This window comes from Halichoeres trimaculatus, unplaced genomic scaffold (genome assembly GCF_033239565.1).
Source record: "Halichoeres trimaculatus isolate MK-OKI-2021-1 unplaced genomic scaffold, fHalTri1.1 fHalTri1_scaffold_23, whole genome shotgun sequence".
Classification (NCBI taxonomy): Eukaryota; Metazoa; Chordata; class Actinopteri; order Labriformes; family Labridae; genus Halichoeres; species Halichoeres trimaculatus.
The window spans coordinates 19,532,132-19,559,668 of record NW_027437201.1 but is presented as its reverse complement, the minus strand read 5'-3'; the positions used below and the strand labels follow the sequence as shown (position 1 = coordinate 19,559,668).

Here is a 27,537-nt window from a genome sequence, read left to right as displayed (position 1 = left end):
GAATCCCTATTTTGATTTTGTCGATTTTTTTCCCCATCCCTACAAATTGAGGTCTGTTGATCCATGTTGGGAGGAGGGCCACAAAACATGGCGAACAATCTCACAGACTTAATATTTTTAGACTTAAGCCCTTTTTCCAAGTCCAATTTGGATCATAACGGTTTGGACTAGTAAAGCTTGACTGGCTGTTTGCATTTCAACGGCCAACCATGCCTTTCTTGGTAGGCAGCGTGCAAGCCAGATGCCGGTGGCTGCACCAGCGACTTGATAGCGTGATGGCATAGTAGCACAACACAGTGTACCGCGTTATTAAATCCAATGAAGAAGAAAAACTGTCTCTACAGCAGTTTCCCACCATTTTTCAAACAAAGAGAAAGTTTTCTTCACAAAGTCGACTGAAAATTAAAACATGGAAGGGTAAAGTGTTGTTTTTTATTTCAGCTGTTGCACAGGAAGTGACAATTCTTTCAACCAATCAATGGACTGCAGTTTTTTTAGCTACACCTTCTGGACACGAACCAATATGTCTGGAGCCAGAACAAAAGGGAACCAAAAAGTGGGAATTTGGGGACCTCTCCTGGTTTTGGTTAAAGGAAATGCCCCAAAATGCCTGCCATACCAAGAAAAATCAAACCACCTAAAGTTTCAGTGAGAAGCTTGTTAGATTGTGTTGACTTTGGCGCCCCCTGTGGAGAAAGATATACAAATTATCTTTTTGCTGATTTTTCCCCTTGCCTTCTTTTTTGAATAGCATCTCCAGCTAATTAAGGATTCATGTGATGTTTTAGAGGCTGTCTGTGTTTAAAGGCTGATGTTAGCCTCTTCCTATCAAAGCTACAATCTCTGATTTATACTGAATCTTAGTGCTCTTTAAATTAATATCTGAGAAGTTACTCTGGGATGTTAGCCGAGTTTAAAGGTGTGACTGAGATTACAGCGATCAGATTGTCCTCACAGGTCCGCTCCCTTATCCATCCTCCATTAGTCCTCCATTCATTATTCAGCACATGAAACTCTGCATTGATAACTGAAGGACGCGCTTTCACACAAGCATCCAACACCCCTACACTCACTCGCTTTTCTTCAGTCCAGACATTTTTGTGATGTTTAAGTCTGAAATGTGATTGGCCGCGTCAGACGGCGTCCATTTAGGCGCGGGTCTATACCGTGTTTTCCATTATCTTTTTACTGTACATTAAAAATGGATGGGCTAAGAGTTTTTACAAGAGCAATTAGAGCTGAGAGCACACTCAGAGATCAAACAGGGCTGCTGGCTTGATGGCCACAGTGGGATACGACCTGTCTCCTCCTGAGTCATGACTCTCAGCCCTCCCCCACTCCTCAGCGTCTCCCCCGTCTCAGATATTTGTCAACAGAAACATCGACAACTGCTACCAGCTGATTGGATCAACTTGTATTTCTGATCAGAGTTAAAGTCCAGGATCAGCTGAGAGCTCGCTTTGTGAGTTTCATGACCCGCCTCTGACAACCAGCCATGACTCCCCGCTTACTGCGAACGCTGTGGGACTCTGGTTGCATTCAAGTGGTAATGGGTTACATAAAAAGGAAGTGAATCCACATGTGGGGACTCGCCCTGGTCTGGGCATGTTTACTCTGTTCTGGTACAGAGCAGAGAGCTTTCAGCTCTCCATGGAGGACCCCTAGTGGTCACACTCATCCGTTACACACAACTGTGTCTAATTAGGGTTTCAGGAATCTGGACTTGAGGGTAAAAATGCTGACTCAAGCAGTCGTCTGCTGTTGACGTGTCATCTGTGTCCTTAAGCTTCTCTAAATTGAATAATAAAAAACAAAGAACCTTGAAATTAAATTCTCCAAAGCCGCCAGAAACGTAACTAAAGACATTTCCCTCTCTGTCTCATCAGGTCGCCAGGCTGTGGGGGATGCAGAAGAACCGTCCGGCCATGAACTACGACAAACTCAGCCGCTCTCTGCGCTACTACTACGAGAAGGGAATCATGCAGAAGGTACGGGAACACAAGTTTACTGAATGTTTCTTTAATTAGAGACGCTTCATATCCAGCTTTGTTGTGATTTATGCAACAGACGCTTGCATCATTAACGCCTCCTTGGTCAATGTCAATCTGCTGAATTTGCATCCATATGGATCAGATTAGACGTATATTAATCCTGCAAAAGCTGCATGAATCACAGTGTTGTGGCTGTAAAGGGTAATGTATAGTGAACAGGTGGTTTACTGTGAATCAATACAGGATGAGACAGAGTCCTGATGTCATACCTACATCATCCTGTTCCCAGCTGAAAACATCACAATATTTGTCAGAATTTTTTTTTTTAAATTCCTTTCGTCAAGTTGAAACATGATCCTGCTTAACTTTTATCATCCACATTAAACTAGTTTTTATCAAAGCTGAGGCTTTCTCACATGTGTTTTTATAAATTGAGATTAAAAACCTCTTTTTCTTGGCAAGGTCTCCCTTGAAAAAGAGGTTTTTAATCTCAATGGGACCAACCTGGTTAAATAAAGGTTAAATTAAAAATAAATAAGTAAGGGAGAAAATTTTATTGTGCCTGCCTGTATCGCGCCACACTTGGTACCAATGCCACGTACCCCGTACTTTTTTGTGTTTTTGTGGTAAAAAATATAAATTTGTTCAATAATAGAATATAAAACAAAATTCAATTTATCAAATTTATTTTTCAATATATAACAATGCAATGCTGTGTTCATGGTCTTCTACTCCTACTGAATCCATACCTGGTACTTTTGACAGAAATCAGTCGGTACCTATAAAAAAGCCTTATTCAGTGGCCATCCCTAAATAAAAACTCAGTTTTTAAGTCTGTAGTCTCAGTTCAGACCCAATTTTCTTAACACTTTAAATGAAGAAAAAATAAGTCAGAAATATAGGAAGAACTGCCAAATAACTCTAATCTACAGGTCAATTGAAGATGGCAGCAGTTAATTTGTAAATTGCACCTAAATGAGTAAAATCAAGCTGATGATAAGGCTTCTTCTCTGCAGGGCTCGTGATGTTCACCATCAGTCTCTCAGATCTCCAGTATTGGCTCTGTTGTTTGTTCTTTTTTTGATTGAAGTTGTAATAAAACCAAAGCAGGCGGATAATCAATTTAATCTGCTGCCTCTACCATGCCTTTTTCCCTTAACTGATAAAATGTGTGACTGCCTCCTTTGACACTAAGTTCACTCACAGCTGGTGTAAAGTCTGAAATCTTATCGAGTGTTTTTGTCTTATTTTTAGTAGAAAATGTCTTTTTAGTCTTAGTATGAGCCACATTCACCTGACCAGTCCAGAAAAATGTCTTATTTCAAGTTATTGAAAGAAAAAAAATAAGGTCTGAATTGCTTGTGACAAGTAAATAAAATCTGACAATGGAACAAAAAAAAATGCTAAAAATTTGCTTAAAACTAGAACAAACGAGAAACTCTTCTCTTGTTTCATCAACAAATTTTTTTTATTAGTTCCAAGAAATTCAAACCTCATTTTTAAATACCTTGAAATAAGACTTTTTTCTGGACTGGTCAGGAGAGTGTGGCTGGCGTTAAGTCTTAAAGGATATTTTTTACTGAAATAAGACAAAAACACTCAGTAGGATTTAATTTTTTCCAGTGTAAAAGCATCAGAAGTCAAAGGTGTAATGTTTCTGTATTCCTGTCTGACTCGGTCTGTTCCTCCTCGCCGCAGGTGGCCGGGGAGCGCTATGTTTACAAGTTTGTGTGCGAGCCCGAGGCCCTCATCTCTCTGGCCTTCCCCGACAATCAGCGACCCAGCCTGAAGGCCGAGTTCGAGCGCTACGTCAACGAGGAGGACACGGTGCCGCTGTCCCACCTGGACGAAGGCGTCCCCTACACCACAGAACAAGCCCCTCAAAACATGGGCCCCCAGCCCTACTCCAAAGGCTACATGTACTAAAGCCAGCCCCTCCTCTCCTCCCCTCATCCCTCCCCACCTTCAGATATCTCCCTGATGTACCCACCCATCATCATACACACCCTGAGACCCCCCCATGCACCTCTTGCACATGCCCACCCCATCCACTTGTATATAAGGCTACGGTGTTTTGTTTTAAATTAATCTCATTAGGGATTCTTTTTGTTTTGTTTTTAAGAGCTGCATTCCTCTCACATCTGAGGCCTGTTCGATCAGAAACATGATTGTGGTTGAAGAGATTGCTTAATAAATACCCATAACAATACGCAAAGTCACGTGTTTGTGCTTCTTTTGTTTGCTTCTCTGAAGAGTCACATGTGGATGTTTTTTTAACTCATCTGTTTCAAGAAGTGAGGGGATTCTGGTGAGATCTCTTTGATTTTGTGGATGGACAAAACAAGCAGAAGCATTTCTGTTTTTAAAAATCTGTTTACCTCAACATTTCTAATCCCAACAAACAGCTTAAATATATATCCATGCATCTGAAGCAACATAAAGTGTCTTTTCAGCCATCATCTGGCTCAGTCTGTGGGTGTGTTAGTAAGTTTGTCCACCTGGTGTTAGTTTAAGGCACGGCACTTCTTCATCGCCGTCTGAAGGCACGGGAGATCCTCCAGGCGTTGGGCTCCTCGTATCGGTTGTAGAGAGGTTCCAGTTTCTGCATCCTCTTCTGCCGGCTGAGACGGGTGGGGTCTCCCACTCTGTAGAACGCCGGGGCGAACTCCACCAGCCAGCGAGGGTCGATGGTGGTCACCTCACGCATGTACTCTTTGGTGGTCAGGACCAACTCGTGGTAGACGAGCCTGCAGGGGGCAGAGAGAGGAGAGGGATACAGATTAATTACAGCCGAAAGAAGAGAGATCTTCACTAACAATAATCACTGACAGAGCAGGAAGTCATACAGATTTAATCCAGAGAAAATGATCATATAGTTATTTAAATTAAAGGTGTCATAACAGTTTTAAAAGGCATAAACTTCCCTCTGCTCAAACACAAATTACAACTTATCAAATAATCCTTTTCTACAAGTAAAATCTTGTCTAAAGTCACTCCTCATGACGCCATCCTGTGTTTATAAGCCCGACTCACCATTCAGGCTGCCTGTTGAAAAGCGTGCTGGAGGGGTGCAGGTACACCACCTGCTGGTCGACCACAGTACGGTATCCATCATGGGGGTGCTTCCTGGCAGCGTTCCTGAAGAAGCCGCTACAGATCGCCTTCTGGACCCGCATCATCGCTTTCCCACAAGAAACCACGTCCAGCTTGTGTCTGAGGAAGATTTATGATGCTGAATATTAAAAAACTTCACTTTAAATTTGATTTTTCTCACAGAACACACATTAAATTATGTAAAATAATGCAGGTTCTTCACACTGGATGAGATTTTACTTTCACAAAGACTGGAAACTAGGGGTGGGAGAAAAATTGAAAATCAATATATCTGAATTTTTTGTTTGATAATATCAAAATCAGGATGCTTCGTCAAAACAGTTTTTTTTTTAATTCAGATTCTTTTTTTCAGTCTTTGTTTATAAACTGGACTGGAAAAAAGTTACCGCTTTCCTCCAGCAGAGGGCGAAACTTTCCTCTGAAGGCCTTTGCACACCAATGGCGACAAAAATAAATTTCACGCAATTGCAAAAAATTTGGAGGTGTCATATTCAATCTCTACAGCTATTCTCCTCCAAACGATGTCTTTGTAATTGTTGTCTTTATAGTTGTTATTAGGGGTGCACCGATCACATTTTTCTGGCCGATCACCCATCACCGATCTTTAAAAAGCCTGACCTGCCGATACCAATTTCTATTTTTTTATTTTTTACTGACAGAATATACGTTCAATGTTCCAATCTTATTTTATTGAAAATCATCATACAATGAAAAATTGTGGAACAATAAAATCTTTATTTTTTAAGTTAAACAACCAATAAAGTGTCCTGAGTTTTAGGTCGCAAAGCAAAAACTGTGACTTGTCAGCAATGAGCGTTTTTGACTGGTTGGATGTGTACTTATCCCAAGCAAAACTTTGGAAAAATCGACCTCTGTCCGAAAAAAAAAATCTGCAATTTCGCTCAGTGAAAGAACGTTGCTGGTGTGAAAGCTTGCATTAAAAAACAGTTGGCTCACATCTTGTGTGCAAAGGCCTTGACTCATTTTATAGGAAAACATGTCTCCTGATATAGTCTGTACACATCATCATCATTTAACTTTTTCACATGGTCTGGTGTTAAAAGACCAAACAGAAAATTGCAAAAATCAAAATCAAAGAATCGCAGTTTAAATCGAATCAGCACCCCAAAAACCGTGATAGAATTAATCGCAAGAACAGCAAATCACCCCAGCCCGACTGGAAACCATCCGTACCTGTCCATGATGCTCAGCATCTGTTTGCGGATGTCCTGAGCTCTCTTCAAGGAGCGAGCCTGGATGAAGTTCTCGAAGCACCAAGGGTTGGAGAACTTGTTGTTCTTCCAGGAGTTGTAGACAGCCAGCAGGGTGAGGTGGTCTCCCTCGAGCTGGAAGAACTTTGTCTTCTTCTGATCAGCGAGGGCCTGCTTGTCCTGGAGAGAGAAGAGTTTCGTTTTTAAATAACTTTAATCTTCAAGGTGAGTCTCTGAACATCAGATGGGATGTGTGCACACCTTGGGCCTGTAGAAGATGTTCTGCACAGACAGCATGGAGACGATGGTGAGCATCTCTTCACTGCAGCCCAGATGGACGGACATGATCAACATCTTACACAGCATGGGCTCTAGAGGAAACTCAGCCATCTACAAGACAAACACACACAAATATGAAACAACACGCCTGAAAAACAGAGTGAACAGGTAAAAATATCACTGTGAGAAATGTAGTTCCCTCACCCGTCTCCCCAGCCGTGTGAGTAACCCTTCATCATCCAGAGCTCCCAGAGTGTAGAGCTGCTCCATGGCTGTGATCAGAGTCTCCATGGGAGGAGCGTCCATGAAGTCAAACGCCAGTAGGTCATTGATGCCCATGGCCTGGAGAGCAGAGCAAAAGAAATTGCATAGAAACATAAAACGTGAAGGCCTCAAAGTCCTCCTATTGTTTGGAATCATTTATGAGATGTCAGAAAAGTCAGATCATCACCTTCAAAGAGAGCACAGTGCTGGCCAGGTTTGTTCTCTGGATCTCGGGTACGTTAGACACGAGCATCTCATCTCTGTAAGCTCTCTCTGTGTAGAGTCTGTAACACTTCCCTGGACCTGTTCTCCCGGCTCGTCCAGACCTCTGCTTAGCCTGAGCCTAAACACAAATGACAGATTGTTTAAAGTATTATGAAGTAGAGAAGAGTCTTTGTGTAAGACTATGAGCTCAAAGAAGGAAAATGTTAAAAAGATGTGAAGAGGTCACCTGTGAGATGGGAGTCACCACCAGCTGGTCGATCCCAGACTTTGAGTTATAAACAACCTGTTTAACAAATCCAGGGTCCACCACGTAGTAGATCCCATCGATGGTTAAAGATGTCTCTGCGATGTTTGTGGCGATGATGACCTGAGGACAACAGGAACCAACATGGTTGAAGTTTTTTCAGGGCTTAAAAGTCTCCAAACTGTCTCCAGCTTATACAGAAATAAGAATCTGCAGAGCATCACCTCACCTTCCTGCTGCCTGGAGGTGCAGGGTCAAAGATCCTGGTCTGCATCTCACTGGGCAGAGCTGAGTAAACAGGCAGAATGATGAGCTCAGGAACATCTGGACCCAGAGACTTCATCCTCTCATACAGGATCTCACAGGCCGTGTCGATCTCCTCCTGCCCCGTCAGAAACACCAGGATGTCACCTGGGCAGAGGACGGGGAAACGGTCAATGTTTGGATCCTGGTTAACTTGTTAAGCTCACACCTGGAATCAAACTTGGTACCTGGAGGCTCTGTGAGGTGAATCTGCATGGCGGTGATGAGGCTGGCGTCCAGGTAATCCGTCTCAGGCTCTTTGGTGTAGAGAACCTCCACTGGAAAAGTTCTTCCTGGGATGGTGAAGATGGGAGCTTCAAAGAAATACTGGGAGAACTTCACGGCGTCGAGCGTGGCTGAGGAAACGATCAGCTTCATGTCTTTACGTTTCTGTATCGTCTGAAAAAGAGAGATGGGTACTAAACAGCATGGAGCACTGTTTGATGAGGATATTCGACTAATTAACGATGGTAAAATACCTTTTTGAGGAGGCCAAACAGGACGTCAGTGTGGATTGTCCTCTCATGAGCCTCATCCAGCATGATGAGAGCGTACTGACTCATGTCAGGGTCGATCAGACACTCTCTTTGCAGCATACCGTGGGTCATGTACTTGATTACAGTCTCTGTGCAGGTGCAGTCCTCGAAACGGATTGTGTAGCCCACCTGGAATGAAGGTAGAGATGAATTTATAGAATATTTCACAAAGTGTTTCAGTTAAACAGGACAGAGGATATCTTACCTCTTGACCCAGACGACAGCCGTACTCCTCAGAGACTCTCTTGGCCACTGACATGGCAGCCACACGACGTGGCTGAGTGCAGCCGATCTTCCCCCGAGCGGTGTAACCCGCCTCTGCCAGGTACTGAGTGATCTGTGTGGTCTTACCAGAGCCAGTTTCTCCAACGACTATCAGGATCTGGTTATCATGGACGGCCTGTGGAGAGAAATGATACATATGGCAATTAAAAAATTAATCTAATTAATTACAGGATTTGTAATTAATTAATCTAATTAATCACATATTAATCTCTTATTTGCTTAAGATCTCCAAATAAAGATGTTTACTGCATCTATAGAAGAAATTTAGTTTTTTTCAGCAGGAGGAGAGGAGGTCTGGCAAAGCTTGTCAATCAAAATCATGCTCGTAAACTACTGTGGGTGAGAGCGGTGTGCACTTTGGATGAGAGCTCAGCATGGATATGAGGAGAAGATGTGAGATGACAGAGACATAGCGAGACGCTGCAAGTCAGAAAAGTTCAGGCAGATTATGATTGTGATGTAACACTTTAGTCCTACTTTAATGTTATACTCCCTTTCAGCAGACTGTCTGCTACAATTTGGTGTTAGCTGCAGGTTTGCACAATAATCTGTTACCTGTTGTGTTGAAAATTATGATTACCCAGTACATATTTCATATTTCAGATCTTAGTATCCAGAATATTGCCAGGATCTGGGTCGTACTTTAACATCTGTCAGAAATTATGGTGACCTTGTCTTGTGTTGTTTTGCAAAGCAATCCGACCATTTATCGTGGAGTTATATACACATATGGTGAAAACGTCCCTTTCTCAAAGAAAGAATCCTTTAAAAAAGTCAAGGATCCAGACAGTGATCCGGATCACCTTCAAAATTTAATCACCTCTTCCTTATTCCAATTTTAACATTTCCTGAAAATTTCATCAAGATCTGCTCATTACTTCTTGAGTTATGTTGTTCACAGACAAACAAAAAAAGCTCTCCAAAAACATAACCACACCTGAACAAGCTGCTCCTTCAGCTTGAAAATGGGCAGGCTCTCCCTCTGCTGCAGGATGGAGAGCTCAGTCTTCTTCCCGTACGACACCTGGTTCCCTCCAAAGGCGTATCTTTTCCACTCTGGGAGATCCAGAGGCATCGCGCCAATGCCTCTCATGTTAGCGGCGATCTGCCTTCCTTCATCTGCAAAGGAGAGGAAGAAGGAGTTGTGATGTTAGAGCCGCAGAGACCTCCAACAATCCACTATTTAATTTAAGAGAGATGAACTGCACTGATAAAGAATTTCCTCCTGTTTAACTGAGTCAGAGGTAGGAACTGGGTCAAGAGGAACTTGTTCCGCCTCCGTTATCCCTCCAGGCTATGGAAGACTGAGTCACAGTGCATTATGATATTATGTGTGCAAGCTCAGAGGGAAGCTAGATAAGCATCTCCAGTCATGCCCCAGAAACTGAGTAATAGTGTAATGGGCCTGGCACAAGACGGATGCTACGATTTTATTTCCTAAACTTCAAATCTGGGACACAAACGTGTTTTTCTTCTGAACTATTTCCGATGTGGACGTATTTGGAGCAAAAGAAAGCTCCACTGGTTCTTCAGTGTTAGAGTCACATCTTCTACATTAACACAGTTTTACTGGATCCTTAAAATTTGCTTACAATCAGGCATGGGGTCCACCCAGTGTTTGTGGAGACCGGTGGGGATGGAGTCCATCTCTGCTGCACGCGCCGCCTGCTTCACCTCCCGTCTCTCTTTAGCTAAAGCGCTCTGCATCATGGCAGCCTGAGAGAGGGAGCCATCTGGATTCTAATGGACAACAAGGAAACAAGTATTGGTGAGATGATGATACAGAAATACATCAGGGAAACAAGGAATCCGGGTGCAGGGATCAGCCTGTAACAATGTTTGACCATCAGGTTCCTGAATCCTGGATGTCTACCTTCACTATTTTCACCGGGCTCATGTTCATGGTGTATTTAGTCTGTCCTCTCAGGAACGGTGGCTCCTCTTCAACAAGATCAATGTCCAGGTCTTCATCTGAGGAGGGAAAGGAAACAAGATACAAGTGCTGTAAACAGAAACATTCATTTTGTTAAAGTGGGAAAAGGACAAAAGCATTAAGAGTCTTACCTTCTTCATCTTCAATCTTAGGAAGGATTCCCGTCTCCTCATCAAATTCAGGGAACTCTTCTTTAGGGAGCACGTTGGCTGCGATCATCTGAGAGAGGGAAAAACAGTTGCTGACTTTTACATGGGGTTAAAAAAGCAGGAAGTGAAGATTTGATCTATTGGATGAGCACCTGTTTGATTTCCCATTTCTCGAGGTCAGTGATCTTGGTGAGCCGTTTGCGCTCTGATGTGCTTTCCTCTGTCTCCAGTACGCAGGCTTCAACAGGCCGGTCAGGGTTCCTCATGGCCTCCTCTCCAGCTCCAGCTCCAACTTCTGGGTGTCTTTTCCTGTTTGGATTCAGGTCCTCACCCGTCTCTTGGTCCACATCCTGAAAGCAGAGTCAGACAAACACAATAACCCTTTTGATCTTTTGCAGCATAAAAACTGATCCTCAGTCCACCATTTAAACCTGATTCACCTTCATGCTGAGGCTGGCTTTGGTTCCAGTGAATGAAAGCACTTTGACTTTCACTTTTTGACCTTTGGTGACCACATCAGCCACATTAGCTATGCGTCCTTCTTTGCGCAGCTCAGAGATGTGAACCAGGCCTTCCCAGCGTTTTCTGCAGACAGTAGCAGATAACAATACTAAGCAAAACTGAAAAACTGAATGTACATTAAAAAGAACCAACAGCACGTCAGGTTGAGCCTCTTACCTGAGACCTTCTAACTGCACAAAACAGCCAAACTGCATGATGCTGCTGATTTTGCCGTTGTAAATGTCGCCGACGACTGGCTCCTCAGGTGGTGGTCTATCTACAAGTCTGTCATTCCACCGGTCTGAGTCCCTGGCATCCTTGTTGTTGTTGTTGCTGTTGCTGTCGTTGTCTCTGCGAGGGCTCGGTGGATGATCACTCCAGCGAGATGGTCGTTTCCTTTTACGCTTTGGGTTTGCCTCGCCATCACGATCTCTGGATCTGGAGCGAGAACGGCCGCGTTTTTGACCGCTTTCTCTCTCTGCGTCTCGACCCCTGTCATCTTGTGAAGGCTTGGCTGACCTGAGGAGAGGTGACAGAAACATAATTTCATTTATCCAAATAATAAAAAGACACTTCAGCATGACGAGATAATGAAAATTACATTTTTTGTTACCGGTTATCAGAGCTTGGTCCATTAAAGTTTGGCATTAGCATCTCCAGCTCTTTCATAGCAGCTGCTGCAACCTGTTGATCATCTTTATCTGGATGTCTTGGTGGAATCTAATAGAAGGATTATATATTTAGATATAAAGTGCCATTGAAAAGAGCTATGTTTCAGCTCCCTGTTGTTGTTTTCTAAGACTTACCATCCACACAGGGTCGTCTGGTTTACACAGAGCTGGATATTTCTCCTTCAGCTTGTCTTTCTCACTCTGTGGTTTGATATCTTGAGCTGTATTTAATAAAAACAGGAGATTATTACAGAGGAAAAACTTAACCCTGAATTAGTGCATTACATACTGATGGAGCACCTTGTACCTTTACTTGTAGATGCTGTAGGCCGCATAGTGTGTATAAGTCTGAGTAAATTCCCAGTGAGTGTGTCCTGAAGATGAAAACAGCGGTTAAGAAGAAAATATGATGTAACGTCGAAAAAGATTACATGAAAGGTGTTTTACTTACAGTGAAATCTGCTCCATTTTCACACAGAACCGCTTTAAATTCTTCAAACGTTGGATGTTTTTCCGCCAGACTGATGATAAACTCAGCTGTGAAACAGACCCATGTGTTTAATTATTTCGTTTTCTAGTTGATTTTAAAGGAAGTAGATGATGAAAAGTGTTGAAATGGATCGTTAACTCACCTAAATCCTTTTCGCTTATCCCTAAATGATTCTCCAGTTCCGTGCAGACCTTAGAAACCAGAGATAAATATTCCAAACGCTCAATATCTTCCAAGGCCGCCATGTCTCTTGTTTACGTTCCATCCGGAAAGCGTTCTTCCTCTGTTTACGTCAGGACGTGCAACGCGCTGCTGCCCCCTGCCGGTCATCTGGTTGAACGTTTTTCGGAACTTCACTGTACTGCAGCGTCATTTCAACCAGCATGGAAAAACAGCAAACCCTCCTTAACTTGTTTTAAAAATTAAATTAAAAATCATTTAGTATCCTTAAAGATACTATCGGAAGACAACCAGTCAGTATATGATCTATATGAAACCATGTCAGAGTCTCTAAATCCATAAATAATAATCCTGTGTATTGTTGATGTGCTTAAATCTTCTTAGTGTAACCATTAACCCCCATTATTATTTATTATTTTAATTGACATTTATTTTATTCTGTTTTCATTTTATTCTGTAAGCTTGCTGTGTTTCAGATGTAAGCTAAGTTTATGTGAATGGAAATGTGAGTTTGTTTTTTTTCCAACAATGTTAATTGAATTGTGGAATAAAGGATGAAAAAAAAATTCAACCAGCATGGCTTTTATTCAATTTTACTGATTTTATGCTGAAAAATAACCTATTTATTTATTTTAAATCCTTCTCTTAATTTTCAGTTTTATATATGTGTTTATTCATTTATTTTGACTGTTTGAATATCTGTTGAAGACCCATGTTGAGGGTATGGGGCATAGGGCAAAAAAAAATCTTAAAATAATAACTATAATAATAATAAAAACAAAACATTTTACAATTATCTGATCTTTTAATCATTAAATTGTGTTTTTATTCATAAATTACAACTTTAGGCTAAATAATTTTAAAAAAATATTTATGAATGAATATTGAATGAATATTATGGCTCTTGTAAAGTTTTCTTTGTTTTTGAGAAATTACCTCCAGATTCCTTCCTGACAAATATATATTCCCATCTATTCTCAGAAGAAAAACAAACAAACACCAACATACTTAAGAAAAATGTGAGTTTAATGAGGACACATTTTCATTGGTTCACTGGCAATACAGTCAAACAATAGTCTCAGATGCACAGACAAGTGAGCTCAAACTCTCCAAGTTATAGTACAAAATCTACCAAACATGTATATGCTGTTTACATCCAAGTATTGACTCGTAAAAAGGTCCCATCACCGTTCTTTCAAGTCAGACTCTTTGATAAAACACTTTACAGAATATCAAAATAAATAGTCCACTGATTTTCAGGATCCTCTCACAGAAATGTGGCAGTTTTCTTTTTGTTCCGGTTTTAGTGCTATGAAAAGCGAATGGCACCCAATTCTCTAAAATAAAGACGCTAAAATCCCCTAACAAACACAGGGACATTTAGGACCTTCAGGGTAAGATGTACAATGTGTACAAAATTTAAAAAAAGAGCAAAAACGACTGAATGTGATGATTCAAACATATACCAGCAGAAACGGATCATGTTTCCCAGGCTGCATCTGGCCATTTCATCATTGTAAGAACATTTGAGTTTATTTTTAATAACATCAGACTTATCGGCGCCTAAAGGCACGAGAGATTCTCCAGGCGTTGGGCTCCTCGTAGCGGTTGTAGAGAGGCTCCAGGCGCTGTTGTTTCTTCTGCTTGCTGAGGCGTGTGGGGTCAGACACTTTGAAGAAGGCGGGAGAAAACTCCACCAGCCAGCGCGGGTCGATGGTGGTCACCTCTCGCATGTACTCCTTCGTGGTCAGGACCAACTCGTGGTACACAACCCTGAAGAGGAGAGGAAGGATGTCATTCATTTGATTCATTTCTGAATAAATTAAGTATCAAAATGTGAAAAAGAGCTGAAGTCTTACCACTCAGGTTGTCGGTTGAACAGGGCACTGGAGGGGTGGATGTAGACCACTTGTTGGTCTATCAGAGTTCTGTAGCCCTCCTGGGGATCTTTCTTCGCTGCGTTCCTGAAGAAACCACTGCAGATAGCTTTCTGGACTCGTACTGTGGCTTTTCCACAAGAAACCACATCCAGCTTGTGTCTGAAGAAAGGAGAGAGCATTGGAGATTAATGAGAGACCAGAAACAAATCAAATTGACAAAGACTTTGTTGTCTTCTGAGAAAGCGTCCATACCTGTCCATGATGCCCAACATCTGTTTGCGGATGTCCTGAGCTCTGCGCAGGGACCGGGCTTGGATAAAGTTCTCATAACACCAGGGGTTGGAGAACTTGTTGTTCTTCCAGGAGTTGTAGACAGCCAGCAGGGTGAGGTGATCTCCCTCAGGCTGGTGGAACTTTGCTTTCTTCTGATCAGCGAGGGCCTGCTTGTCCTGAAACACAAAAGAGGAAAGGTTAATACACACCTTGTCTGGACATTTATTTTGAGGGGATTTAGATCATTTTTTAAGATACAAGTTTAATTTTCAAATATTCTTTGATTGGTGTGCACACCTTGGGCCTGTAGAAGACGTTCTGCACAGACAGCATGGAGACGATGGTGAGCATCTCTTCGCTGCAGCCCAGATGGACGGACATGATCAACATCTTACACAACATAGGCTCCAGAGGAAACTCAGCCATCTACAAGACAAAACACACACAAATATGAAACAGTAAGCCTGGAAAGTGAAGAGCACAGGTAAAAATATCACTGTGAGAAATGTAGTTCCCTCACCCGTCTCCCCAGCCGTGTGAGTAACCCTTCATCATCCAGAGCTCCCAGTGTGTAGAGCTGCTCCATGGCTGTGATCAGAGTCTCCATGGGAGGAGCGTCCATGAAGTCAAAGGACAGGAGGTCATTGATGCCCATGGCCTGGAGAAAGAAAACAAATGTGATTTAAAACATGAACTTTGATCAAAAACTTAAGAAGTTTATCTACAGCCCCCTGAGATAGAGATGGTTCATTTATTTATAGTGGGTTCACCTTCAGAGAGAGCACGGTGCTGGCCAGGTTAGTCCTCTGGATCTCAGGAACGTTGGTTGTGAGCATCTCGTCTCTGTAAGCTCTCTCTGTGTAGAGTCTGTAACACTTCCCTGGACCTGTTCTCCCGGCTCGCCCGGCTCTCTGCTTAGCCTGAGCCTAAATTTCAAAACAGATTTTTTACAATGAGAAATGCAAGAGGCCAAATCTCTCCACTTGCATTTATAGATAAGTCACAAAATCTACCTTTAATTTATTGATATCAAACTGTACCTGTGAGATTGGAGTCACCACCAGCTGGTCAATTCCAGTCTTTGAATTGTAAACTTTCTGTTTTACAAATCCGGGATCGACCACGTAGTAGATTCCATCGATGGTCAGAGATGTCTCAGCGATGTTTGTGGCGATGACCACCTGAGAAAGAAATATAAGCTCTTAATCTTGATACATGTAAAAGCCTAAAATTGGGGCTACAGGTGATTTGTATTGTTTCTCTTAGAAATGTCTGTACCTTTCTGCTGCCTGGAGGTGCCGGGTCAAAGATCCTGGTCTGCATCTCACTGGGCAGAGCTGAGTAAACGGGCAGAATGATGAGCTCAGGAACATCTGGACCCAGAGACTTCATCCTCTCATACAGGATCTCACAGGCCGTGTCAATCTCCTCCTGTCCCGTCAGAAACACCAGGATGTCACCTGGATAGAAACACGAGGAGTCAGATCTTAGCGACTGGGTGATGTTTGAGTCTACACCTGTGTTAGTAAAACCGTGACATCATACCTGGAGGCTCTGTGAGGTGAATCTGCATGACGGTGATGAGGCTGGCGTCCAGGTAATCCGTCTCAGGCTCTTTGGTGTAGAGAACCTCCACAGGATACGTTCTGCCGGGGATGGTGAAGATGGGAGCTTCGTAGAAATACTGAGAGAACTTCACGGCGTCGAGTGTGGCTGACGTGACGATTAACTTCATGTCTGTGCGTTTCTGTACCGTCTGAGGGAGGAAATACAAACACGCTCAACACCTGTTTCACTTATCAAGCGTAACTGATCCCTGAAAAAGAAAGCTTATTTTACCTTCTTGAGCAAACCAAAGAGGACGTCAGTGTGAATTGTTCTCTCGTGAGCTTCGTCCAACATGATGATGGCGTACTGTCCCAGCTCTGAGTCAATCAGACACTCTCTCAGCAGCATACCGTCTGTCATGTACTTGATCACCGTCTCAGGGCTGGTGCAGTCCTCAAAACGGATCGTGTAGCCCACCTAGAGAAAAACGTTTATATTAGACCTTCTTTTCATTAAATAAGCTAGTTACAACAGATCAGGATGCCTAAATTCCTTTCAGTAAAGGACGACAAACAAATCAGGGTGGAGGGTTGCGGGCCAAAAGTAAATATTCATGTTGCACTGCATGATTTTAAATATGCCTATAGCATTATTGTGCAAAATAAATACTCATAAAAGTAATTTTGAAGATGAAAACACTTTTCTTTACTGTATTTCACAGCATAAAATTACTGAACATACATGGTACAAATACAGGGCCAATGTCTTCAAAGACATTTAGTGCAATATAACCTGAACAATGGAACACAGCATGCTCCTATGAAACCAAAAAGCGCATTTTCCATCCTTTTAAAATAAGGAATAGTAATAAAACTGGACACCTGCTTTATTTTTTTCCTTTCGTAACTGTATTTGCGTTAATTTACAAAGATTATACTCTTAACAAAGCAAATATCTGCCTACATATTAGGCCAGGGGTCTGCAACCTGAGGCTCTGGAGCCTCATGCTGCTCACTGACTCCTTTCCTGTGGCTCCCTGTAGATTTGAAAAAAATATTAATGAAATAAAGAATTCTTATTTATAATTTTATTATAAAAAAAATATTTTTCAGATTTTTTTTTTTTGACTTTTTGCAATTTTTTTTTAAATTATTTTTTCGTAAACTTTTTGCAAATTTAGGAATAAAAATTCCAATTTTTTAAAAAGATTTTTCAAATTTGTAGATTTCATTTTTTTTTATTATTTCTGCATTTTCCCCCATTTTTTTTTGTAATAATTCAAAATGGAGCAAGTTTGTGAAAAGACAGTTTTTTGTATATTTTTTTTTGCAAATTTATGAAATGTTTTAAAATTTAAAATATTTTGCATTTTCAGCCATTTTTTGTATTTTTTTTTTTTGAAAAAAAATCACAAACTTACTGAAATATTTACTATCTATTTATGAACTTTATGATAGTACATAGTTTTCTAAATTTTTAATATTTGCAAATTTATTGAAAATAAAAAACTGAGACATAACATGTACAATCTTATAAACACAAAATCTTTTCGTTCAGCTAATTATTCACTAGATTTTTAATGTGTTTCAAATTTATACACTTTTTGTCTTTATTGTGAAGATTAAGTAGATTTTGTGGCTCCTGAATAACTTTTATCCAGGTGAGCTAAGGAAAAATGGCTCCTATGAAAGTAAAGGTTGCAGACCCCTGTATTAGGCAAACGGCTGTGGGATCAATTTCTGTAAAAAAGTTTTCATGTTCCCAACTATTTTTAAACTTTCTCTAATCAGAAAGCCACTGACTCATACGCATCCATCCCAGTCTTCTCACTCTCTGGTCATGGACTTCCAGATCTGAGCTAACGGGACTAGCACTGCTCTACTCCAAATGTTACACAGTGTTAATTTTTGGTCAGGAGAGGTAGTGCAACATTAAATAAATAAATAAATAAATAAATAAAGGATCAGAAAAAAATGCTGAAGGGCCAGCTTTGGCCCAGAAGACCCACATTGTACAGCCCTGCAATAGATCATTAAGGGGTGGATATCTCACCTCTTGGCCTAAACAGCAACCGTACTCCTCAGAGACTCTCTTTGCCACGGACATGGCGGCCACACGACGAGGCTGAGTGCAGCCGATCTTCCCCCTCGTGGTGTAACCGGCCTCTGCCAGGTACTGGGTGATCTGTGTGGTCTTACCAGAGCCTGTCTCTCCGATAACGATCAGGATCTGGTTGTCGTGAACAGCCTGTGACAGATCAAACATAAAAGGAGAAAATAGCTGAGTCAATGTTCCTGCTTTAATCTCTGTTCTGACGTCAGACAAACACATTTGTAAGATTGTTACAAGAGAGAAGCAGCTGTACGGTTGATTTAACACCGATCCTGAGCCAGAGCTCTGTTATCATCATTTGATTATCACATTTTGCGAGCAGAACAGAAAAGCAAATTACCAAAAGTGGGGAAATGTGGTGATTTACATTTGGCAGATGTTCTTTTCAGCTCATCTCAAAGTGTGCACATCTGCTTGTTAAAGGGTAATCACATTTTCAGGAGAACCTAATCAGATTCAATTAGAAGCTCTCTTGTGAAGCATCCAGCTGAATCCCTGTAAGGAGCTCCTTTGAGTTTTGGTTTTTAAAGCGAAACGAACCTGAATGAGCTGCTCCTTCAGCTTGTAGATGGGCAGACTCTCCCTCTGCTCCAGGATGGAGAGCTGAGTCTTCTTTCCATACGAGGCCTTGTTGCCTCCAAAAGCGTGCTTCTTCCACTCTGGGATGTCGTTGGGCATCATGCCAATGCCTCTCATGTTGGCTGCAATCTGCCGACCATCAGCTGCAAAGGACAGAAGAAGAGTGCTTTAAAATACCTCCTTTAACAGCAGACATCTTGTCACACTCCTGGCTGTTTCAGTCATATCTGCACAATAACAGACGAATAATTCCCACTTTCTGAAACGGTCTGGATCACCTGAGGCCATGGGAGCATATGAGTGTACTGAACCATTCCAGGACTATTCTATCCGGCCAGACACAAGCTCCAGGAAGACAGATAACCATCTATAGTGGTGGTATGCCTGAAGGCACAGCCTGCTTTCATGGAGCAAACCTCATTTCAGACTCAGGGTTTTTTAAATAGGGGGGCACATTGCATTCCAAAATAGATTAAAACTACAGATGAGCACAAGGAGCAAAGAAAAAGTTAAATTCAAGCGTAAATGTTTCTATAGCTTCAAACTGACGAAGAGTCGCACAGCAGCGTCAACATCTGTGGCAGAAAATTAACTTAATGTGCACACTCAGTGGGTCTCTCACCGTCTGGCAGCGGGTCAACCCAGTGTTTATTGAGCCCCATGGGGATGGAGTCCATCTCTGCCTCTCGAGCAGCCTGCTTCAGCTCTCGTCTCTCCTTTGCGAGAGCGCTCTGCATCATGGCCGCCTGAGACAAGGAGCCATCTGGATTCTGTGGGTGGAGAGAAGCACGCGACATGTGGGAGGAAAAGTGTTTTAATTAATTTTGGAAACAAATTTAATTTCCAACTGAAGTGGTCTCATGTGTTTTGTTCGTACCTTGACGATCTTGACGGGGCTCATGTCCATGCTCTGTTTGGTGTGACCTCTCAGGAACGGAGGTTCTTCTTCAACCAGCTCGATTTCCAAATCCTCGTCTGGAAAACAGAGCGTGAGATTAATGAACAAGAAGACCACCTCACATTTTTTTATTAATTTACAAAAGTATGTGCTTTTCTGTGAAATTAAACAATGTTTTACCCTCTTCATCGTCAACTTTGGGAAGGATTCCTGTCTCGTCATCAAAATCTGGAAACTCTTCTTTGGACAAGACGTTGGCAGCAATCATCTACAGACACAGAAAGAAACAGCGTTGGTATAAGAACTTCGAATGCCTTCACTAAAACCAGATTGTGTTTGTTTTTTAAGAATATTTGATGCATCTTGTCCCCACCTGTTTGATCTCCCACTTCTCTGGGTCAGATATTTTGGTGAGCCTCTTGCGCTCCAGCGTGTCATCCTGCTCCAGCTCTGGTGCGTGGCCCAGGTTCAGGTTGCTCGGCCGGTCAGGGTTCCTCATAGAGATCTCCTCCCCTCCATCTGGGCCTACGTTCCTCCTCCTGTTGGGGTTCAGGTCTTCTCCTGTCTCTTGGTCCACATCCTACGAAAAAGACATTTTTATTAATTTACCCTCAAAGAAGAACTCTGAAATCTTTGTAAGGTTTTTTTTTAAACCTGGTAAACCTCACAAACATCTGTCTGTGGGCTCACCATCTTTCTTCTTACCTTCATACTAAGACTCGTCTTGGATCCAGTGAAGGACAGCACCTTGATTTTCACTCTCTGCCCTTTGCTGACAACATCAGCCACGTTTGCCACTCGACCTTCTCTTCGCAGCTCAGAAATGTGGACCAAACCCTCCCATCGTTTCCTACAAAAGCAGAGATTGGGATAAAAAAATGTTGTGTTACAAATAAGTAAGCTTAGCAATGACTTTTTACATCAGGTCAACCTGCTGTGATTTGTATTTTTACTGACCTTAACCCCTCCAGCTGGACAAAGCATCCAAACTGCATGATACTTGTGACTTTTCCGTTGTAGATGTCACCAACAGACGGCTCCTCTGGTGGAGGACGGTCCACGTGTTTGTCCTTCCACCGGTCAGAGTCTCTGTCTTGATCTTTTCTTGGGCTGGGTGAGCGCTCTGACCAGCGGGAAGATTTGTCCCTCCTTTTGCCACGATCCCTATCTCTGTCTCTGTCTCTTTCTCTGTGACGATCACGGTCCCTGGAGCGTGACCTGGATCTGGACCGAGAGCGATGCCGTCTCTTTCTGTCCCTATCCCGATCTCTGTCACGGTCTCTGTGCCGGTCCTTTTCTCTGCTTCTGCTGCGACTACGGCTGTGGCGTCGGCTCTTTTCTGACCTATAAGAGCAACAGAATACTTAAAGTGCTGTAATGCAGGATGTGGAATTTATAAGAATGACATGTTTCATGAGTAGACCCCACCTGCTCTTGCTGCTCTTTGAGTCTGTCCCACTGACACTTGGCATAAACATCTCCAGCTCCTTCATGGCATCTGCCGCAACTTTCACATCATCTTCATCGAGAAGCCTCTGAGATTAACCAAACAAAGAAAATTAGGGGCACAGTCCACTGTACTATTGTTAGCATTACAAGTTTAACAACTGGAAAAAAAAGTGTGTTGAGTCTCCTACTTTTGGCTCTGGATCATTTGGCCTGCACAGCGCAGGAAACAACTCCTTTAACTTCTCTTTTTCTGACTTGGGCTTGACCAGCGCCTCAGAGACTGAAATGAAATAGTTATTTATCACTTTTGATCAAGATCGAAAACAAAGCAAATTATATTTAACACATTAACAAGAGTAAAGAACAGAAACAGCACATGAGAAAGCATAACAGTAAGGCGATGGCTCTAAACCAAGTTCACTGGGTGGTGTTTGGGCTGTGACGGCCACTAAGACCCATTTGGTAGAAGCTTTGAGTGAGGTGGGACTATTTGCTTAAATCGATATGGCATTAATAAATAAATCTGGACTAAAAGTCAGAAGAGCAGTGAATCTCTTCCGGAATAAACTCACCTTTGCTGGTTGATGCCTTGGATGGAGGTCGCATAGTCTGGATGAGCCTAAGCAGATTACTGATGAGAGAGTCCTGTAACACAGAAACACCATTTATACATTGTAAGTATCAATCAAACTGCCTGTACCCCTAAATAATAAATTAACCAATCTCAATTTCCTGTATCGTACTTATTTAACACCAAAGCGACGCTTTATGATTACGTTATCGCCCTCTCCTATTGTATTGGATGTGACTTAAGTCAAATAGGGACTTTCTTGCACATCATGTGGGAGTGTCCATCTGCTCAAAACTTCTGGCAACAAATAGTAAACTTTCTCTCTATATTAATTTGCAATACCCAGCATGTTGTGAGAAAGATCTGAGGGATGGGGTTGGTTGGGTTAGGGGATTATAAAACTTGTAGGTGTTCTGTGTTACTTTTCCTTTATCTCTTGTTGTGTTAGTCATGACTTATGTCTACCAGTTGTACACAGTAATGAGGGGAATTTGTCATTTTTGTATTTTTTGTCTGAAGTGACAGACATATTGATCTGCACCTGCTTCCCGATTGATTCATAAAATAATAAATTGTCAGAAAAAGGAAAAAAAACTGCCTGTACTTATGCGTTAACGTGTTTTGGGTCTAAAACTTAAGAAAGAACTTTTAGAGACACAAAGGCCTAAATGTTTGTGTATGTATTATGTAACTTACTGTGAATTCTGCTCCATTTTGAAGCAACAGGGCCTTGAATCCATCAAATGAAGGTTGTTTCTCAGCAAGGTTGATAACAAACTCAGCTGTGAAGAATCAAAGTAATATAAAACAAGTTAAAAAGACGTAGTGTGATTGGTAAACTACCTTGCTAACTAGCTAAATCTAACGTTGTTTTAAACCAACAACGTCAACACCGCAAAAAAGATATCATTTATAATAAGTCTTTCAAAGAAATAAAAAATAAAGTATTTTCAGTAGAGCTAAGCCTAAAAGTTGGAAATCGTGAAGTTTTGTGCAACAACACGACACGATGGCTAACGGCTACAGTTAGCATAGGCTAGCATATTAGCTCCGGTTTTAGTTTAGAACAGCTTCGTTATTACTTACCCAGATCTTTGTCGCTTATTCCCAGATGGTTATCAAGCTCCGTACAAACTTTAGACACCAGAGATAAATACTCGAGCTGTGAAAGCTCGTCAACTCCACCGTCTGCCATCTCCATGAGCTTTGTTTTCCTCACGGAGCGGTACCGACGGCAGACATATTGGATGAGGGCAGCTTCCGTCTTTAATCTTGTGCGTGCTGCGTCATACGTCATCACGCCTCAACGGTCTGCCTGTCTACCCCACTGCGCTCCTACATTCCGCAGGATGGCGCTAAAAGTCCTGTCAAAGCACTGGTAATCACCCCAAGCCATGGCCTCACATGTTAGGATTCTACTGTGAAATATCAGGTTATTATTCTCGGTTTGGCAGCCAACAGCAGAAATCTGTTTCTTATAAAGCTGTACATAAAAACAGAGCATGTTTGTGGTATATCATTGTGAAACAAAGCTAGAGAATATACTGCTATTACTGCTCCAAATCCTGCATATGTCACAAGCAAATATGTAATGCAGATTAAAGCTGAATTTTGATATGATTTTGTTTGACATGTACTATTAGTGTGTTCCAAAACATTGTTTCCCAAACCATGTATAATGCGGAGTGCTCTGTGTGCCTACAGAGCTGCAGCCCCTGGGATGCATAGGAGAGGTACATTACGCCCAACATAGTCTTGTTGCCTAAATAATTTGTTACAGTGCTATGAAGAATTTATGAACTCATATGTGGCTAAGTTACTTAAGCTGTCCTAACATGTTTTCACTTATTTTTTTTAGCTTGGATGTGAGAGTACTAAACCTGACTCTTGTAAGGCTTTTTAATGGTTTGACCTAGTTTGGGAGAATTCTATTTAAAAAAAAATGCTGGGTTTACAGTGGTATTTTAAAAAAAGTATTGCATGTTCTTAAGAAGCAATCACTGTTTTCTTTCACCTCTATAGCCTGCAAAACTCCAACTTTGATCACAAATTTTGGATGACTTTTCCCCTAGATATCTGAACTTATTGTTTCTGCTTAAATGTTAACAAATCTCTGCAACTAGACACCAAAGATCTACAACAACATGCAGCGCAAACTTTTGGACTGTAAATCAGATTCTAGCAAGAAACAGAGTGTTGAGCAAAAACAGAAATTTTAAGGAAAAAAATGACTAGACATATGAACTCTGGCATCTATGTACGCAGAACAAAGCAATAAATCACCGAGTGCAATCTTAAACACTTAACTCAGGCTTCCCGTATGACTTTATCTCTGTTTTTATCTTGGCCTGTCCACAAGATGTCAGTGCATACAGTCATGATTCATAGTTTTGCACTCACTAACAAGTTTTTCAGCTATGGGAAGCAGCGCAGACCAGTAAATCAGGAGTGCGTTCTGTATCACTTTCTGTCAGGGTCATCAGAATGTATTATATAAGGTGTAGAGTGTTAATCTGGGAGTACAGGCTGGTATGTAGGACATGGTAGACAGCCCGCCTCCCCTCGCCCTGGGATAACCCTCCATATACCTTCCAGTACATCTCAACTCAGTGACCCAGCCTATGGACCCTCCCACACACACGCACACTCTGTCCTCTGTCTGTTTACTCTACATATTCCCCTCCATCGCTGTCTCACTGGCTCTTTCCTCTCAGGCCCCCTACCTCTAATCTCCTTATTAAATTTAATCCTCATTACTCGTCCGTAAACACACCACTTTCTAAAGGTTTCCTGATCAGGAATTAAAGAGTATTCTGTTGATAAGTTTTCTAAAGATTCTCATGTCAGACAAGCTCTGAACTTTCCTTCTTTGAGAAGGAGTTAACCTGTGAGATTATGTCTGCGTGTGTCTCGTTACAGTTTGTTCCAGTGGATGAGCCTCTGTAATCTTAGGTAATTATTTTCACTTCACTTGTCTTTTCTCACACTCCTACTCGGCCTCCTCTAAAGGCATACATTTTACATTTTAGGCAGTAATGGATTCTCTTGCTGAGGCATTAATCCAAGGATGGGCCTCTTTCCTCAGAAAGTCCCAGAAGATCTTTTCCAAGTCGATGCATTTTTAATAATCCAGGTACTTACTTCTTCTCTCCATGTTCAGTTAAAAATATGATCTGTAGTTTGTAAAGTTTTTCATTTTATTCTATAGGTCATAGAGAAGCATTAACAAGCCATCCAAAAGAACAAGCATTTTTACAGCTAGGCTCAACATGACTGTCTAAAAGCTCCTGATGACTTTTTATCTCCTAATGAAGCAGACTGAAATCAGTGCTGATTTCTTTTTACGAGCTGCAGAGGCAAACAAGGCCATCAGCAAAGAGGGTGATTGTTTCTGTATTGTTAGAATGAATGGCTGAAACCTCGTCTGCAGCGTCGCTGTCGGATGAGGATACAGGATAAACACAACTGAAACAAACTATGTTAAAGTTTTAAGAGTGAGATCCAAAGCTTTTGATTGTACAGTAACAGTGCACTTTGCTTTTGAGACTATAGGCTCCTGTTTCTAAAAACCTGATGGGAATAAGTAGGACAGATAACACACGGATGGTTTGTTGCTGCATAATAAATCTCAATACCCTTATATAAACGTGTGCATCTATCAGAAATCTCTTGTTGGCTGTCTTTTTCTTTTTTTCTTATCTTTGTATTTAAAGCCTTTCATGACTTTTTATGTCTCATTTGTTTGCCTTTGACAATAAACTGGTTGCTTTTGCTCCTGTGAGATCCTACTTGTAACCATGCTTGATTTTGCCTGTTAGTAGCCTGTAGCATGTTGACGCTATCCAGTGCTGGGACTGGTGTTCTCTGCAAGCTGTAGAAAAGGAGGTGAGGACAACATGCTGGTGCCATTATGTGAGCTAAGAAGTGACGACAGCGACCTGTGCTTCCATCCATCCATCGTTATGGAGAATGTAAGATATGTCTCCAATAAGATGGATGAGCTAGCTGTGCTAACCCAGGCAGAGTAGCATCTGGCTAATGGAGCTAACACTGGACGCCAGGATTTCAATTTTGGGTGGGTGATAGATATTGATAGAGTACTGTTACATTATATGTTTTAAAGCAGATTTGGTTGCCTAAACTTTCCATGTATTATAGGCTGTAAGAGTAGCAACATTAAACACAATTAAATAAAAAACAAAAATCTACAGTCTTCCCCAAAATCATTCTTTATCCCAGCGGTACAACATGAGGCTGAATGATTCATAACTGTTTTTCTAACAGGCTTAAAGATTGTCTAACTTGGCTCATTTTATAAAGACAGGGCATTTAACAATAACAAAACAAGCGTAACGTGACAAAATTTTATATTATTCTTTAAAACCTATTAAATAAATAAATAAAGAAAAAATAAAAAGAAAGAAAGAAAAATATATTGTTCTCAAAGAAAAGTTTGAGGTGGGCCTGGGACTACTGGGGCCACCCGTGATGCCGCCCCTGCTGGACACTAGCGCCACATTAGAAGGATTTCACCTGCTGTGAGTGGACAGGATACAGTAGAGTGAGACTAAACAGACTGCTGAAGAAGTCCAGCTCAGTCCTGGACCCTGTGGAGGTGGAGGCTGACTGGAGAATGATGGACAAGCTATCGTCTCTGATGGACATTTTTCTTCTAGTTGACCCTTATATTATTCTACTTATATAATCTTGAATGTTTTGACCCTTCGGGGATTTATAATGTACTTTCTTTTCTATTCTAAGATATTCACAGGAACAAAATGTTTTAAGTGTGTTTCAATGTAGACTTTGGTAAGTGGGGTTAAAGGCGCCTAATAACTCAGAGGCCCTACTTAAAGAATGAAAAACAACCCTGAACCAAACAGGGTCAAGAAAACACCCTTTAGGTCTTTAAGTGTATTTATTTTAAGTACACAAAAAAATCCCCTTGGAATCTTATTTAGTATTAGCATTAGCATAAACGTGCTGTTGAAACAGGTATGGAGTTACTTATGCAGCCAAACAGGTTTGAGAGCAGAACTTTCCACTCTGTAATCCTATAGAATCCATTTATTTTTCTCCCTCCCTCCGTTTACGCACATTGCTATGGATCTGACCAATGTTTATAATGAATGTTCCTTTGCTCGGCCTCATCTGTGTGGTGTAGGCTTACAGGATTACGTGTATATTTCCAATGCATATCTCTGGCTCTGCCGTCCTCACCTGACCTGATTTGAGTGCAGGCAGGGAAATGTATGGGCAACAGGAAGGGAGGAGGGGAGGAGGGGAGGGCTGACGCTTACATAAGAGGCCTTTAATATATACAGAACACATGGTACATGTGCACGGCTGTCCTTGATGTTCCCGAGACTTTAGACGTGATTTCTATGGTGAGCGCTGATGACACAAAAGAGGGAGAGACTGCGCGGATTAGACAGACGGTTGGAGCTGATCCATGTAAGATTGTTTAGGAGGTGAGAGTGTGTATAAGGGACTGAAAGGAAGGGGAGGGAGAGGGGGCATTAGTAGGCCATCCTGTCTCCCATGAGTCCTTCACTTGTTGTGCTCGCCTGGTAAACACACGCAACCATGTCTGCGAGGTATACAGTTCAAAGAGAGGAGTGAATGGACAGTTTCTGCTATACGTTGTGCTCTTCCTGTCTCTATAGATGAGAGTAGGAATGCAGATTTGCGCAAGACTGAAGAGCCAGTGAAAGGTTGGAAGTGAAAGATTTTCTGCACACAGTCTTTGAGATTCAACCGTGTACTGCAATTGACAGCACAGCTGGCCGCAATGTTCTCCCACTGCTGAGTGGAAAATTCCTACTATGACGGAGCATGAAGTGTGTGTGTG

At 41.8% G+C, this 27,537-nt stretch overlaps 3 protein-coding genes across 3 annotated transcripts in view; 1 reads left to right on the top strand and 2 right to left on the bottom strand.

Moving 5' to 3' along the window:
- etv4 (ETS variant transcription factor 4) overlaps window positions 1–4,187 on the top strand; it is a 47,003-nt gene extending 42,816 nt beyond the window's left edge. The window contains exons 11-12 of the mRNA XM_074662766.1: window positions 1,887–1,988; window positions 3,690–4,187. Of these exons, the coding sequence (XP_074518867.1) occupies window positions 1,887–1,988; window positions 3,690–3,917 (330 nt within the window). The 3' untranslated portion in view covers window positions 3,918–4,187. The remainder of the gene's footprint in view (window positions 1–1,886; window positions 1,989–3,689) is intronic.
- Window positions 4,188–4,193: 6 nt separating this feature from the next.
- On the bottom strand, window positions 4,194–12,498 carry LOC141784847 (ATP-dependent RNA helicase DHX8-like). The gene is made up of 23 exons (XM_074662765.1): window positions 12,339–12,498; window positions 12,158–12,243; window positions 12,014–12,080; window positions 11,842–11,927; window positions 11,649–11,755; window positions 11,213–11,554; window positions 10,975–11,119; window positions 10,687–10,884; window positions 10,517–10,604; window positions 10,326–10,423; window positions 10,045–10,192; window positions 9,390–9,571; window positions 8,373–8,567; window positions 8,111–8,296; window positions 7,820–8,030; window positions 7,558–7,739; window positions 7,311–7,451; window positions 7,047–7,202; window positions 6,800–6,937; window positions 6,578–6,706; window positions 6,300–6,496; window positions 5,025–5,204; window positions 4,194–4,738 (listed from the first exon to the last, which is right to left on the bottom strand). The coding sequence occupies exons 1-23, from the start codon at window positions 12,439–12,441 to the stop codon at window positions 4,519–4,521; spliced, it is 3,585 nt and encodes a 1,194-aa protein (XP_074518866.1). The 5' UTR covers window positions 12,442–12,498; the 3' UTR covers window positions 4,194–4,518.
- Window positions 12,499–13,400: 902 nt separating this feature from the next.
- On the bottom strand, window positions 13,401–22,998 carry LOC141784940 (ATP-dependent RNA helicase DHX8). The gene is made up of 23 exons (XM_074662918.1): window positions 22,773–22,998; window positions 22,383–22,468; window positions 21,688–21,760; window positions 21,304–21,395; window positions 21,095–21,201; window positions 20,624–21,010; window positions 20,372–20,516; window positions 20,040–20,246; window positions 19,847–19,934; window positions 19,646–19,743; window positions 19,391–19,538; window positions 18,730–18,911; window positions 18,130–18,324; window positions 16,369–16,554; window positions 16,075–16,285; window positions 15,808–15,989; window positions 15,570–15,710; window positions 15,300–15,455; window positions 15,050–15,187; window positions 14,827–14,955; window positions 14,509–14,705; window positions 14,236–14,415; window positions 13,401–14,149 (listed from the first exon to the last, which is right to left on the bottom strand). Exons 1-23 carry the CDS (start codon window positions 22,981–22,983, stop codon window positions 13,930–13,932), a joined length of 3,759 nt encoding a protein of 1,252 aa, XP_074519019.1. The 5' UTR covers window positions 22,984–22,998; the 3' UTR covers window positions 13,401–13,929.
- Window positions 22,999–27,537: the final 4,539 nt, after the last annotated feature.

Bases quoted from the DNA above. Each gene is read 5' to 3' on its own strand.
- LOC141784847 (XM_074662765.1), bottom strand. From the start codon at position 12,441: ATGGCGGCCTTGGAAGATATTGAGCGTTTGGAATATTTATCTCTGGTT. The intron at 5,205-6,299 runs GTACGGATGGTT...AATCTTCCTCAG, and splicing joins ATGCTGAGCATCATGGACAG to ACACAAGCTGGACGTGGTTT. The intron at 4,739-5,024 runs GTGAGTCGGGCT...TGCCCCCTGCAG, and splicing joins TTCAACAGGCAGCCTGAATG to GCTCGTCTACCACGAGTTGG.
- LOC141784940 (XM_074662918.1), bottom strand. From the start codon at position 22,983: ATGACGTATGACGCAGCACGCACAAGATTAAAGACGGAAGCTGCCCTC. The intron at 22,469-22,772 runs GTAAGTAATAAC...GATTCTTCACAG, and splicing joins AATAAGCGACAAAGATCTGG to CTGAGTTTGTTATCAACCTT. The intron at 19,744-19,846 runs GTAAAACATTGT...TCTGTTTTCCAG, and splicing joins CAAAGTTGACGATGAAGAGG to ACGAGGATTTGGAAATCGAG.